Source organism: Canariomyces notabilis, assembly GCF_033297395.1.
Source record: "Canariomyces notabilis strain CBS 508.74 unplaced genomic scaffold N656scaffold_7, whole genome shotgun sequence".
NCBI classification, from domain to species: domain Eukaryota; kingdom Fungi; phylum Ascomycota; class Sordariomycetes; order Sordariales; family Chaetomiaceae; genus Canariomyces; species Canariomyces notabilis.
Window position 1 is genome coordinate 765,582 of NW_027041829.1, and position 14,929 is coordinate 780,510.

General features: G+C 54.3%; 4 protein-coding genes across 4 annotated transcripts; 3 read left to right on the forward strand and 1 right to left on the reverse strand.

Annotated features, from left to right (window-relative positions):
• Positions 1–1,592: 1,592 nt before the first annotated feature.
• On the forward strand, positions 1,593–4,257 carry N656DRAFT_788798 (uncharacterized protein; the record flags this gene model as incomplete). The annotated part of the gene is made up of 2 exons (XM_064816721.1): positions 1,593–1,890; positions 1,949–4,257. 2 exons carry the CDS (start codon positions 1,593–1,595, stop codon positions 4,255–4,257), a joined length of 2,607 nt encoding a protein of 868 aa, XP_064671483.1.
• A 1,855-nt stretch (positions 4,258–6,112) lies between these two features.
• On the forward strand, positions 6,113–8,594 carry N656DRAFT_788799 (GCS-domain-containing protein; the record flags this gene model as incomplete). Its single annotated transcript, XM_064816722.1, has 7 exons — positions 6,113–6,123; positions 6,231–6,303; positions 6,364–6,429; positions 6,483–6,625; positions 6,661–6,810; positions 6,868–7,453; positions 7,521–8,594. 7 exons carry the CDS (start codon positions 6,113–6,115, stop codon positions 8,592–8,594), a joined length of 2,103 nt encoding a protein of 700 aa, XP_064671484.1.
• A 1,079-nt stretch (positions 8,595–9,673) lies between these two features.
• On the forward strand, positions 9,674–10,430 carry N656DRAFT_844176 (uncharacterized protein; the record flags this gene model as incomplete). The annotated part of the gene is made up of 4 exons (XM_064819124.1): positions 9,674–9,839; positions 9,894–9,952; positions 10,010–10,045; positions 10,137–10,430. The coding sequence occupies 4 exons, from the start codon at positions 9,674–9,676 to the stop codon at positions 10,428–10,430; spliced, it is 555 nt and encodes a 184-aa protein (XP_064671485.1).
• Positions 10,431–13,545: 3,115 nt separating this feature from the next.
• N656DRAFT_706966 (uncharacterized protein) lies at positions 13,546–14,929 on the reverse strand (the record flags this gene model as incomplete). Its single annotated transcript, XM_064811394.1, has 2 exons — positions 13,546–14,088; positions 14,147–14,929. 2 exons carry the CDS (start codon positions 14,927–14,929, stop codon positions 13,546–13,548), a joined length of 1,326 nt encoding a protein of 441 aa, XP_064671486.1.

Sequence of the window (14,929 nt, forward strand, 5' to 3'; positions counted from 1 at the left end):
CGGCGGGTAATCGACCCCTTGAGCGCTTGCCCGCATATCAACCCATCGTTCGCCTCGGCCCTCAGCCCTACATTACCGTGCGCAGTACAGTACGATTACAGTATTATGTACTGTATATGCCTCTGGCAGGGTCTGTCCCAACTCGGAAGGATCGACATCTTGGCAACGACACATCCAGTGCAACGCCTTTCAAATACTCTACTGATCCGCAATGAAACAAGTCAAAAAAGGTGAAATACAGACTTGAGCAGCTGTGAAGAGACTAATTTCGGAACAACGCGGCATGCAGCGGAACTCTGAGAAGGTGGCTGTTCAAAATCATTCCAACGTTGAGTTGTGTGGTGAGGAGCGATGCGAGCGGCCACGTGACCCTCGATTGGGGAGCTCACCTAATTCCATTTTTAGGCGCCGATGGAACACAAGCGCGCGCACACCATTCTCAGCCCAAGCACTCTGAGCCATTCGTTTGCATGCAGACTCTCTTCTGCACGGCGCCAAGTTTAGAGGTCCCGTTGGTGTTCTTGTGCAGGAACTGCCACAACCGCTTCGGCAATGCTCTCGAAATAAGCTCTTCCAGCCAATGGCACAGCCGTGCCTGGGCTGAGCAATCCATATTCAACTCTCAATGGGCTTTTGACTGCATACTCAGACGCGGTAGGCTAGTACGTAAAATTGGTACCGACTGACTGATTTCGATGCGGTTTAGTTGAGCAGTGCTACCTACGCTACATACCTGCAATGACGCAACAGCAGAGTCGCGGCGGTGGCGGCGCCGGCTTCGAGCGGCTTCCCGTCCGGCTGCCGACAAGCGCTTCCCCATACTGCACCCAAGCGGCAAGGGTGGTAACGCAGGGGACATGGGATATGCCGTTGGTAGCGCGATGTGTATGGTCGGCGTGGGACACTCTCGAGTGTCATTAAGCGCAGACAGTAGGACGAACGAGTGTCCTCGAGCGGCAAAGAGAAAAACCAGCAGACGGCCGCTATGGGGGGGCCCTGCGATTGAGCATCTCGTCACATACGCTTCTTTCCTTGCTCCCTCTGTTCTGTTCGCTCTTCGTTGTTTCAAGTTTCTTGAGACTTGCTTCCGTTCTATGGGTTGTGAGACGATTGATGTATTATTCTCGTCCTAATTGTTTCTGCTACCACTGTTGCCGTCTCCCGGTCCTGTGACGCGACAGGCACGGCATTCCACTCTCAAATCTTTCCCGGTGCGGCCTCCTCGTCTCAGTAGACTATCTACATACGTACGATGAGAGATGCCGGCCATCTCCGCTTAATGTCTAGACAATAACCTGCCGTCGATTCGGCCGCCCTCCGCTCTGCGTTGCCTCCCTGCCCGCCGAGGCCAACGAGGCAGCCCGTCCTCCACGGGCTCACACATCAGGCTTTCTGGTTTGGCCTCGCCTCGTGGATCACCTGTTATACCTCCCTTGCGGTTACCTCAACCGCCTTGGCCGGGGATTAGTATCCTTGACCCATTACGCATGCCATATGGACTGAGTTCTTCTCGGAGGTACGAAAGAATTATGCGTGGTCCGTCTCCCAAGACACGATTAGCTGACCTGACATATCAGATGTTGCTCCAGACGATGGCATACTGGCTCTCACTGCTATGCCTCTCGATATGGACTACGCCTCTTGCACTTGCCACGCAGACGACTGCCAATATCTCGGAAGAAATTTTGAACTTTGTACCGGCTTGCGCCCAAAGTTGCTTCCAGTCCTTCATCTCAAGCAACTTCGACTCCAGGGTATGCGGGAACTCGCCCACGTTGCCGTGCCTGTGCCGGCAGCGGGGCATGTCTGGGTATACTATCGGCGAGGGTGCCGTATCTTGCATCGCAGGTGAGACCAGGTTCGGGTCTTGCCAGGGCGATGATACAGACAGTGAGTGTACTCCTCGGAGAAGACCTGGCGGATTCATAACGTTGTTAACCATTGACAGGCAACCCCTCGGCGACGGCTTATAACATGTGTACCGGTGTGTCCGAGGCAGCATCGAAAACACACTCGATAATTCGGGCTACTTTCATCGTTTCTCCATCAGGAACAGGTCCCCTTCTCGTGCCAACACCAACCCAGACGGCTACAATGACAGGAACAGAAACAAGCTTGAGGCCGGTACCGACTACGACTACGGTAAGCCCAGACGAGTCGTCTACATCCGCCGCAGCTTCACCGACGGGGGGTCAATCCCTTCCATCTGCGGACAATGCACGCTCGGTCTACCCCAATGCCCAACCGCCACTCACCGGCCAGCAGATTGCCGGCATAACGCTGGGAGTTGTTGCTGTTGTGGTCCTCGGTATTCTCTTGGTGATTATCGCGAGATGCATCCGGCAGCGGAGATTTGGCGATCTGGAAGCCGGGTTTTCCAAGATAAGGGAGTCGATGAGTGTGAGGCGCAAAAGTCGCCGGTCCTCCCTCCCCTGCATGGAAATAACCAGTCCATTGGCTCGGGTCCCGACAGCGAGAAACCCAGCAGACCGTGGATGGCACGCTAATCAGCAGACAATGCCGCAAGGCACTGTTGGCCTTGCCATCTCTTCGTTTGCGCCTGAGGCTGATCCTAGAAATCGGCCTATACCGCCGCTCCCGCCTCTTCCGGTCCAACAAAGCGTGCCAAAGGTGGTTGTAAGCCCTCCATCACAAAACGCGGTGCCGAAGGCGAACCGAAGTCCACCAAAGCCGACATTGACCCTAGCTATACCGAAAGCCCAGGATCGGGTAATCCGAGGCCCAGCTAACGGAAGGGATAGTGTGGTAACAGAATTTGCCGAGGACGGAGAGGGTGAAATAGCCCCGGCCGGCGCTGCCATTTGGCGACCTCCGGCCACGGATCCTCAATCGGCAACAAGGTACTACTTTGCAGATAGGGGAGGCAATTGGATCCTGCGCAACACATCTGCCCAAGCGCCGGAGACTGAAACGCCTCAGAGAGCGCCAGCAGTAGCAAGACCGGCCATCTATGAGGCTCCATCGGCTCCGGTTGAAGTTGAGCTGCCAAGCCCAGAACATAAGACGAGAGCCGAAAGAGCCAAGGACAGCTTCGGCGGTTTCTCACCAGATGCTGTGGTTTCGCCACTCAGAATTCCGTCGAAACAAGGACGAACAAAACTAGGCTCCCCAATTGCGTTTAGGGACCAAAGTCGAGAGCCAAGGTACTCCAGCACCAGCTCCGACCTGAGATCGCCCCAGGCCTCTCAAACCGTTTCGGGGGTGCCAATGGCAGCCAAGAGCCGACCCCCAGACACGTACTTTGCGATGATACGCGAAGCTAGGGATTTGACGGGCGGGAAGAGCAGAAGGCGCTCTTCAAGAAGAGCAAGCCGCAGGGTATCACAGGATTCAGCCACGTCGATTGAGTCTGCGGTGGCAGAGCCTTTTGAGGAAGAGGACATTATCGAAGATGAGCCTCAGGTTGATTTGTCTCCGGTGGCCGAATCCCCGCATACGCCAATCTCTCCAGGAAAATCACCCGTCACGTATCCCAGGATGCCCCAACGCACTGGCTCACAGCAGCCGGTTAGGACTGGCATGACACCAGAGGTAGACTTTCTTCCCGCTGCGCATAGGTACAACATGTGGCACCCGCCGCAAGCAAAGCCCCAAAACGCGGGCGGAAGTCTGCGGCAGGAGGTGAATATTACACCACCGACATATCCAGCAAAGTCGAGCGGACCGGCGAGGCCGTGGAACACCCCATACCTAAATCCAGTTCCCAGCCGTAACCCTGGACAACCGAGGACAGGATCTCCCGACTCGCGGCTACTGCCGATGCCTTCGGTGGAACAACAATACCGGCAACGGCAGCAACAGGTAGCGAACCCGGCCTCGTACTGGAGCCAACCCCAAACCCGGGTGGCGCCCGTGAGGCCCTCGCGCGCCCCGCGGCGGTACGAGCTGCCTGGTGAGACCACTCTGCCCTGGCGGAACGATCTACCCTCGCAGCGACAGCGCACTCCACAACCAGCAGAGCAGCAGCAGGAGCAGCCATCACCACCCACGCCACAGTCAACAGGTTCCTCTAGCCAAAGCTCTCTTCTTGTCAAGCGTCGCGGCGTGGACAAGGCCGCGACCCTCGCCCTCTCCAGCGGCAACGGAGACGGCAAAGCAGATAATAGCATGATGCGAAGGGGCAAGGCTGGGTGGACAAAGGAAGAACCCAGTGGACCCGTGCCAATCACGCCCGGGTGGGTGCCCGAGCTTACGCCCACGAGGCAAGGGGATGATCTCTATCTAAATGTGCGATGAACGGTGTTATGATACATGTTTGCTTCTGTTTCCCCATTTTCTATTCTTCCGTGTCTGAGCACTCATAGAGATGCCACATTATACCCAAAGTGTCTTTTTGTATTCCCCATCTTCACGGCTTTCCGTCAGTTTTCTCATTCTTTAAATTCGTTCCCTAAATACATACAGACCTGGGCATAGTAATGGAGTTCCGGGACGCATGGAATCACTAGGGAATAAGTCACGAATACGGGTGAATGGGGACGGCGTCGATGTCTTTACCGGCTTGTAATGGTGTACTTGTATAAATACTTCAGAGCCTTTTTTTCAGTATATCTTGAAGGCGGTGGAAGTTCAGCGTCTCGAAAACTTAATGCCACTGACCAATCCTTCATTTTTCACATCTTGATGTTTTCTTGACACGGTTGGTAACGCTAAAGGGGAGTGGAAAGACAACGACGGTGTATTTAGGAATCAGACGTCACATGCCAAACAACGTCCGACATTGCCTGCGAAAGTGTTGCTAGGTAATCTCGTAATCTAACTGTCTCCTAACCACCCGCGGTCTGCACGCAGATTAGCTCGCATTATGCACAGAATGCATAGGAAGTAACCGTGGTACGTAGTAAGCAGCCTCAAGCACGTTTTCTGTGGCATGTTTGTGGATTTCTAATCAAGAAGTAGCGAGGATCCACGGGTTCCCTTTAGCTTCCATGTTTCGTCCCATCACGAGGAGGATGTCTGAGCAGTAGCCGCGCTATCATTATTATTAGCATGCTTGCTACCCGGTACTTGTATGTACGAGCCAGGGCGCATCGAGCCCATAGGCAGACAAACACAATTAACAGGATGGCCGAGGGTTGAAATTTTTATAGCTCCGAGTCGTTGACGCTATTTTTCGGATCTGCCATTGACCGGGCCATCCCGTTTCCGCCGGAACCCTTTCTCCGTTTTCAGGAAGTAACGTTGTTCCCTTCGTCCTTTTGAGGGCGAAAAAATATCCATCTTTGGCAAACTCTGTAAGCCAGGGAAATCTAGTTGACCCCGCGGCATTTACGGATATCAAGCTATAAGGTACTCCGTACCTTCCTCGCAGCACCGGCAAAGGCAGGCAGAAGAAGGACCCAAAGCAAGCATAAGCCGGCAACAGCAACCCACTTAGACTTTTTTTTGTCTTTTTGTCCCCCTTATTTCTTTACCAAAATCAGCTCTTCACCCGCCAACCCGTGACAACTGCAACTTGAAGCATCAGCAGAACACGTTGGTCCAGTCGAAGCCGAGGGTGATTGCGTGATCTAAATGACGCCTTCCACATAGACAACCACTCAAGCGCGCCATTGCTTCCGATTCGCTCCTCCACGCCACGGAGGACGCAAGGCTGCGAACGTGGGGGGTCTTACATATTCACCTCTAACACACGTTCTAACTAGGCCTGGGAAGAAGAAGCAGAGGCTTGAAGGGGAGCATCTTTCCGGGAGTGGGAGCAAATTTGGAGACTGAGGTTGATTAACTCTTCTCGACGCTCATCTCCCGCACAGCGCACGGTAAGGGATAAGCCAGTTTCTATGATAGCATCATAATTTCCGGTACATCCGTTAAGCCTGCCTCTCAGTCAGCTCTGTCGATGCGGAGGGCCGCCTGGTCATAGACGATAAGTCGCCTTTAGCTCCAGGGCAGCCCGCAGGCCGTCTTGGGAAATCTCGTCTTGTAGGGACTGTCTTACAAGACTGACACCGCTGTCACCCACCTTCTTCTGCCTTGTGGAGGGTGATATTTGACGGCTACATCTCGGCAAATCGAAATTCGTCACTTATCCTAGGGACAGTATCGAAGCCCAAACTCAGGCCAAGAGAAAGAACCGGGAGCTTTATACGCAATGGGTCTATTGTGCGTATCCTCATTCCCTATCCAAAGCGAAGCGGTGCACAACCTGCTACCGCTGGGTGACACAACCCCTTCCTGGCCATGACGCCATACTGATACCTTGGAAAAAGGGCTCTTGGGACGGCCCTAGATTGGCCCGAGGCCAAGAAACAAGCTCACCTTGTCAGATCCTGGGGAATCAGAGTAAGATTGCCTCGTTCCGCATTGTCCCTGCGCTGCTAACTGAAGTAATGCTTGTTATAGCAACTGCTGGAGATATGGAACAAGGCCAAGGGAAAGGAGCGGGATGCCATGCTCTGGGGTGACGAGGTGACTATCCCTCGGTTACTTGACACGTCCTCGCTTCTCATACCGTTCAACAGGTTGAATACTTGGTCGTGATATACTCAAAGGATGACCCCAAAGTCTTGTTGTCTCTCAGACAGGCAGACATTCTCGAGGCCCTGGCAAATGACAAGACCATCGGCAAAGAGGGCTGTACTCCTACATTGCCAGATGGCTCCAAGTAAGGGTGGCTGTGCCCCTAGCTGCGCTCAAGAGCGACGAGGCTCACTATTCCTACAGACTCAACCAGCCTTTCCCGGTATTTCACCCCGAGTTTGGGAGGTTCATGCTAGAGGCAACCCCTGGCAAACCATGGGGTATTGACTTCAAAGAACTATTGAAAGTCGAACCAAATATGAAATTGAGGTACGACGACCTTGTTATTACGACAAAGATACATGCTAACAAAGCCGTGTATCGTAGGAGGTGCATCGCCAAAGACCACATGTTACCGAACGAGTACCCAATTACCTTGACTACTTTCCCAAGGCTTGGCAGTCCCGGGGTGTTCACTGAACCCTTTTACCCAGTCTCAGGCCCCAAATTGAGATCCCAGTTCGTCCCTGACGAAATAGCCAACCCTCACATCCGCTTTCCCACGCTAGCAGCCAATATCCGCTCCCGCCGCGGACGGAAAGTTCAGGTAAACGTGCCGGTCTATCGGGATGTGGAAACCCCGTGGCCGTGGAAAGATCCCACGGTCAACTACGATCTGCATCAATGGCCTGAGGACGATGACGTCCGGAACGGCGCGGCGCCGGACAATTTCATCCACATGGATGCCATGGCGTTTGGAATGGGCAGTTGTTGCTTGCAAATTACGTTCCAGGCCAAGAACTTGACCGAAGGGAGGCAGATGTATGACCAGCTGAGCCCACTCGGTCCGATTCTGCTGGCCTTGACGGCGGCAACCCCGATCTACAAGGGATTTCTTGCCGACACGGACGTCAGGTGGAACCAGATTAGCAGAGCAGTTGACGACAGGACACCCGAGGAACTAGGCGAGAAGGTGAGCCAGACCTTGAATCCTACCGTCATGTTGGAAAACGTCCAGCTTTCTTCTAACAAGGGGCCAGCCCCTCCAAAACGACCGTTGGCGAATACCAAAGTCACGCTATGCCTCCAATTCGACGTATATCTCTGAGGATCGCCGGCTGCGGCCCGAGTATCTTGACCCAGACCTGGTCATCGACGAGAGCATCAAGCAGCAACTCTTGGACGGGGGCATGGACGACCGCCTTGCCACGCATTTTGCCCACCTCTTCATCCGCGACCCGATTGTCATCTTCTCGGAGGACCTAAAGGAGCTTGACCTGAACAAGACGGACCACTTTGAGAATATACAGAGCACCAACTGGCAGCACATGCGCTTCAAACCCCCGCCGGCCGATAACAGCATTGGATGGCGTGTCGAATTCCGCCCCATGGAGATACAGATTACCGACTTTGAGAACGCGGCCTTTGCCGTTTTCATGGTGTTGATCACGCGCGTCATTCTGAGCTTCGACCTCAACTTCTACATACCCATCGGCAAGGTTGACGAGAACATGGAGACGGCCCATGCCCGCGATGCCGTTCTCACCCGCAAGTTTCATTTCCGCCGCAATCTCTTTCCCGCCGTCAGGGCATCCCGAGGCTCTAGCTCCGGGTCTTCCACCCCGACCGGCACCGCCAGCAGACCGCCTAGCCCCGTGGGCCCCGTTGAGGACGAGTACCGCCTCATGAGCGTCAACGAGATTATTAACGGGACCGCGTATGCCAAAGCTTTTTCGCAGCAGCAGCGGCAAGAGGATAATAATCACGTCCCAGAAGATGACGAATTCCCCGGCCTGATCCCCCTCGTCGAGAGCTATCTCGACTCGGTCAATGTCGACGTGGTCACACGCTGCGAGCTCGAGACGTACCTCGACCTGATCCGCAAACGGGCCAGCGGGGAACTGTGGACCACGGCCAAGTGGATTCGGCACTTTGTCGGCTGCCACCCGGACTACAAGAAGGACAGCGTGGTGAGCGAGCGTATCACTAAGGACCTGGTTGAAGCGGTTGTCAGGATTGGGCAGTGCGAAGCCAAGGGCAAGGGGTTTGGAGAGTTGTATGGTCCCGGTGGTGAGGTGCCCGATTTCGAAAGGCTGATGGGCAGGCATAGGTAAAGTAAGGTGGTTTGCTGGGCGGTAGATGCATATTGGATGGCGGTTGGATAGAGCGGGTTTGGGGACACGGATAGGATATTTACCGTGCTTTCCTTCTACTGCGTTGTGGGAGTTGAGCTATTGATTGACATGAGAGCGCTGGCGGCATCCTCCTGATCGTGTGCTGGCTTCAAGTTATATCTCTTGGCTTTGGCCTGCATACAGATTCCTGTGTTTGACTCGGAGTGATGTGAGATAGACATGCGGACCTAGATGCCATGACAATTATCGACGAGGTGGTCACTGCCGAGTGCCGACAATCCATCGATGTGGTCCGTCGGAGAGCGATCCGGATCACTGCATGTCACACCGACCAGACTCGGAGCCCTAGCCACAGTGCAGCTGGCTGAGCCAAGCACAGTAATGTATACAATATGTTGTACTGTACTGTACATGTTTCACTTGTAATTACAATTGGGAACAGTCCTCGCTAATCTTCGCTCGGGTGATGCCGCATTGGCAAACCGATGAGCGCATCAACAAAGGGATGAACGCTTACCAATCCGTAGCATGGAGATCATACGGGATATGGTATGAAGTCTGGTAACGGCACAATCAAACCGGGGCCGAGAAGTTACTCGTCGCGAACCAAACCATGATGTCCTTGATGATGCCTCCTCTCACACCATTCGTACTGCCAGCATCGCCAGGGCCCTCTCGCCCGGCGGTTCTTTGCTTCTCGGGACTCGTCGAATCATTCCCAGTGCATCTTGGTCCACGCGACAACCATGCCTCTTGCGTCACGCAACTACGTCTAGCACTTTGAGTCCAGAAGAAGAACGCCTTGGACCTGGGACTGCCATCCAGGGCGATTCCGGTGGAACATACACGATCCTGGAGACACTAATAGAAAGGAAAAAGCCCCTGCCAGGCGTATATCGCGCCAGGTACGGCATAGTAGATCTATCTTGACCCCGCCGAGATTGACCTTCCGCAGCGATGGAACAAGGCAATACGCTGTGAAAAATGTGATCAAGGGAGATTTCGAATATCAGACGGACCTGCAGCAGTGTCTGCGAAGTTGCCCGAATGTGCGCACCATGGTCGATGCAAACAAGAGACTCGATCTTTTCATCTACCCTTTCCGGACCGGAGATCTTCTCCAGCTCAGCCAGCGGAAGCTTTCCGACAGCACAAGAAGGGATATCCTGCGCAGCGCGCTGTGCGGCTTGGCTGATATGCATGACCGACAGGTGGTTCACAACGGTAGGTCTCCGATTCTGCGTGGATAACAACTCGGAGGTGAGTTGCTGAGCCCAGAATCCTGGGCGCGATCAATTCAGAACTGGCAGTCCGATGTGTACTCTTTTGGGGTTGTGGTATGCCTCAACTGTGCCAGCAAAAGACGATGGAGCAGCTCTCTAACAATATTTTAGATGGTCTACGTGCTGCTCAACCGCATGATCTTCCGTGTTAGCGATGCCGAGCTGGAAGCTGAGGACTCATGGCCATATATTCTCCGGGCGACACATTTCTTATTTCGGAGACGAAGATGGTGTCCAGGGTCTCCTGAAACACATTGGCGAGCAAAACCCGTTCTATGATCGTCTGGTGCATCTTGCGGGTGATTTTTCGGAGGAGGACCCCAGGCAGCCTTTCGAGCTCCTCTTTTCGACTGACCGGGATCTGAGCCATCTCATTCGGCAGATGACCAGCATGGATCCCGCGAGGAGGATTCGCGCTCGAGAGGCTCTGGAACATCCCTGGTGGACCCACGGTCGAGTCCACATACACGATGTCGACGCTATCGAGGCCGAGATCGAGCAACGTTCACAAACTAATAATTGGCCGATTTAGCCGATCTTCAGCCAGTCTAGACGCCGTACGGCGACCCGTTCTCCAGGATATCATCTTCGGCCTAATGATGCTCGGCGTCGCCCACAGGAACTACGTCTTGGTCAGGTCGCGTTGCCGACGGAGGATCTGGCAGTGGGTGGAGGAATCGGTGGCCCTCAGCTCGTCCACATGCATGGGGTTTCTCATGAGACCATTGCCGCGCTCATCTGTGAGGAGGGGGACGTGAGTCGACCGGCGTAGGGATTGGGTTGAAGACCGACCCCCTTGTGGATGTATATGAGTGCTTAAACGATCTTACGACCGCCAGGCACGCGAAGGCACTCCTTTGCGACTCTTCCCCTCAGCCTTTCTTACGCTGCAATGTTTCAAGTTTGTAACTGGTCCTACGATATCTTGAGCGAGAAGGGATTTCTGGACAAGCTTCTAGCAGGCTTGGGATAGACGGAGCTACGAGCATGTCATTGCCTACCATATAGAGATGTATCTAGACAGGCTGTCTGTCAGGATCTATCAGGCTCGGTGGCCATATATACCCCATACTATGGTTTTTGCTAGACTAGACAGCACTAAAAGAGGGCATTGCATTTTGATGGTGGTGAACTTCCGAGTTGAGATGTGAGACTACTGAAGCCGGATCCGGATTAGGGGAACGATGAACAATCACATATCCAACGGATGGTATCGGCAAGCACATCCCACAGATATCCGCACTCTCCATCCCTTATCCCAAATGGTACACAGTAGCGCGGCGAACAGCAAAACGACAGTCTCACATACATAGGTATTCTGTATCGCAGCTGACCGTCCCAACCGCCTGCGGAATCGGTGTTGCATGGCCTATAAAGATTCAGTTCGAAGGTTTAGCCTCTAGCAAACCAACTGCACCGGCCACAGTGCGCTTCCCTCGTCACATTTCGTCGTGTGGTTGCGCAAACACGATACGGTAGATACCCCAGGAGGATGGAGTACGTACGTCCTTCGTACACGATCTCCAATCTCGTCTTCTTCTCGATCCGGCCCGGTGTTAAACCCCAGACAATCGCCCACCTCCACTGTGTAACATACTGATCGGTTGCACTGCCGGCCATGCGCAGCTCGACTCGCTCCGCTTCCAGTCGTGTTTGCTCTCCTTCCGGCCCGCGCCGACCACCCCATTCCCCCCAATGGAAGCGCTGTGACAGGCCCGCAGCGCAATTACATACTGTACGCACCGTGAAGCCAACCATCCACCGTGTCCTTGCTGGCGCGTCACGTTGGCCAACCTAGGGACCCTTTCTCCCAATCTCATACATACCGGTACGCTCCCTCGGGTCTCCACTGGCAAGCTGCACTGTACAGTACGAGACGATCGCCCCTGCCCACGATCTCTCTCATCAATTTCATGCATTTCCCATCGGAGATGCTAGTACGTACCTAGCGTATTGCTCTGGGCTGATCGCGCACTCTGCCGCCCAATTCCATCTCACCTCAGGCTCTCCATCCCGGCTTGATCGGGCGGAATGCTCGGTCCGAGTTCGCGTCTCGGGACCCTACCTACGGAGTACCCTGTCGTCAAGTACTACCTTCGTACAGTACATACTCGGTCAGCGCTCTGTAATATTGTCGCTGTCTCTTCTCACTTTATTAACGGAGCCTAAATGCCTATGTGTCTCGCCCGGTCACTGGGAGAGTGATCCTCTGTCACACCGGTGCCTGTTACCCCCTACTTTCTCGGCTTGGGCCTTTGCGAAGCGCAGCCGTCAACGCCATCTGCGAGATATCTCTAGATGCCAAGAAGAGCAGGCTTGCTTCCCTCTTCGCCAATGGTAGGGCGCCAAGATGGCTGTATAGTACTGTAGTTACTGTACATACAGTACCTCCGACCATGTGCCTCGATCTGAGGCCTAAACCAACATTTCCCCCCCCCCTCTCCTCTGGCAGCCTGTCGCAGAGGCGGTGCTCACCATCGACGATGTACAGTGCTATGCTACCTGTGCCCTTACCCGACTTTTGGGGTTCTACAGCTTCCTGAAGCAACCACTACACACAGAGCACTAGTACGAGAACAGGCAATTGTCCAGCAGGCCGGGCATGCCTCAGGCTGCGCATACATAGTAACTCTTGTCGATCTCTATGCTATCTGTGAGCCTCCCCTATATACGCACGGCATCCGAACAGTATCACAAACACCAGCTGGTTGCGCGAAAACTGTCAGGAACTCATGGCATTCCTGATTTTATTTCCTCTGCCTTCATACTGACTTTCTCCACGATTTCCACGTACAAGTGATGCAGTATGAGAAGTCAATGTAAGTTGAGGTAAGCGATCAGCTATGTTCACATCTAGCAGCTACTGCCCGTTCGGTATGAGCCAACACTGTCGTGATGTTCCAGCAATCCGGTAGAAATAACGAGATCGTTTGAACACGACCGGCATATCTCCCATTTGTGTTCTGATCCTATCGCTCGATACAAGTCCATTTTCTCTTCCAACCGCCCTTCTTCTCCTGCCCGTGCTTCCTACGGCCTCATAGGCCAACTCCTTTAAATCGAGCCCATTCCTCCCCCCTGGGCCTCGAAGCTGCAGGTCTCTCACGAGAAATCCATGTAATCCCACACCAGAGGCGCAGGTACGGCATGAATCTACATACAAGAATAGGAGACAAAGTGAGAGTATGATGATTGTACGCCTCGCACATAGACGACTGTTGGTATATATGCCTCCGTGGATTGCTCCGCTAAAGACAGGGTAGCCGCAAGCCCAACAAACTAGGGCAAGAATAAAATATGGGTATTGCTAAGGGTATATACAAGAAAGAAGGCAGGGACAAGTGCTAAGAGAAGAACAGCTCCTCGTCTTGTGAGCTGATAACCGGCCTCGATGCGGAGATTATATCAGCCAAGACCATCCGGGTATCTTGAGCCAAAAAAGAACACAAAGTGACTGCGTAGAGAGGTGCTGTGTCGAAAATACAAGCCAAGCTGACTTTGAGTATGGCATGCGGTAAAGACGGTGTTACGGGAGGGCTGCTTCGCAAGTTGTTAAAGGCCTCTGTCGACAGGAACATCGGCAAGGTATAGTCATATACGACTGCATCGGCGAAGTTGGCAGGACGAGCCCTTTGAAGCTCGCGACGTTATTTTCTCTCGTCCGTGGGTTTCGGCCGGATTGACCTCTGGTCTAGCTGCCGCTTGCGCTCTAGTTTGGCGTAATGAAGCCCGCAAGCGTTGCAAAGGGTCCTCGCGCCATCCGGACCACGCCTCCATTCCGGTGTGTCGATCCGATTGCAGCTGTGACACCTACCCGGAGGAGCGGCACGCTGCTGAGCATTAGCATTGATCCTTGAGTGCACATGCGCCGCCTGACTTACACCACGCCGCTTTTTCCCCTCACTTATGCCAAATGCTGGCTTTATCCCGTCGCCGTACATTACCACATCCTCGTCTTCGGACTTGCGGCTACCGTTCTCCCGCGCCCGCTCATTATGCAACCTGTTTTGCTGAATCATGTCGCGGACGTCTTGCAGCTTCTTTTGCGCGAGAATCAGATTGTTGAGCAGCAAGCTGACTTCGTTTTCCGTAGGCATCCTAGATGGGATTGGCTGCGAGCCTTGCTGCTCCCGTGCTGCAGCTACGTACGCCTCGGCAAAATTGTAGCCCGTACGACATGAGCTCGCGATCTGGATCACTCAGGTTAGCCACCTCGTCTCCACTTCCTTGAAAATTGGAAGGGCCTACCTGTTGCAGAGCTTCCTGATAACCCCAGGTCTCAAAGTGCTTGTCAAACGCCGCTTTATAGTCGCTAATGCGATGATGAGGGTAGTCATCCTCCTCACTATGCGCACCAGACCGTTGCGACTCGTACGGAGAAGGGAGGGCTGGACCGGTATGTCTAGGTGAGACGGGATAGGCTGACAAGGGGAGCTGCCCTGGGGGAAGTTTGCCCGTGTCGGTATACAGAGCAGGCAGAGGCTGCGCTGGCTGCCGGTGACCGGCACCGAGGGATTGAGCCTCAGCATGCCTTTGCTCGGCCTCAAGCTGCTCAAACTTGACCGGGGGTGATTGGTTTTGTCCGGCAAAGGTGTTTAGCGGGGGAGGCACAGGTCTGCTCGCCAAGGCAGGCCGTGCCGGGTCCGAAAAGGCAAGGAGCGTCTCGGGTCCGGGGTAGCCAGAAGAGCTTGGGTGCAACGCTCTGGGCGACGAATTTTTGTCCGCTGGCACTTCTCCAAACGGCCTGGATGGTGCTGATGTGAATGGAGATGGAAGGCCCTGGGGCGACGGCAGCTGCGCCGGTGGTGGCGCGGAGAATTGTACTGGCTTCGCGCCCGAAATCACTTCGGATATTGACGGTAGCGATTGCCTGTGCGATTGAGCAGGTTCGGGCTCGTCTGAGGGCCGTCGCGGCTCAACCGGAGAAATCATGGCGGCAATACTGGTGGGCGGCGCCGAGTGAGGATAACCGGAGTTGTACGGGGCGTGGTGTTGATAAGGCGCGCTCGAGCTAACCAGTGCTGTCGCCAT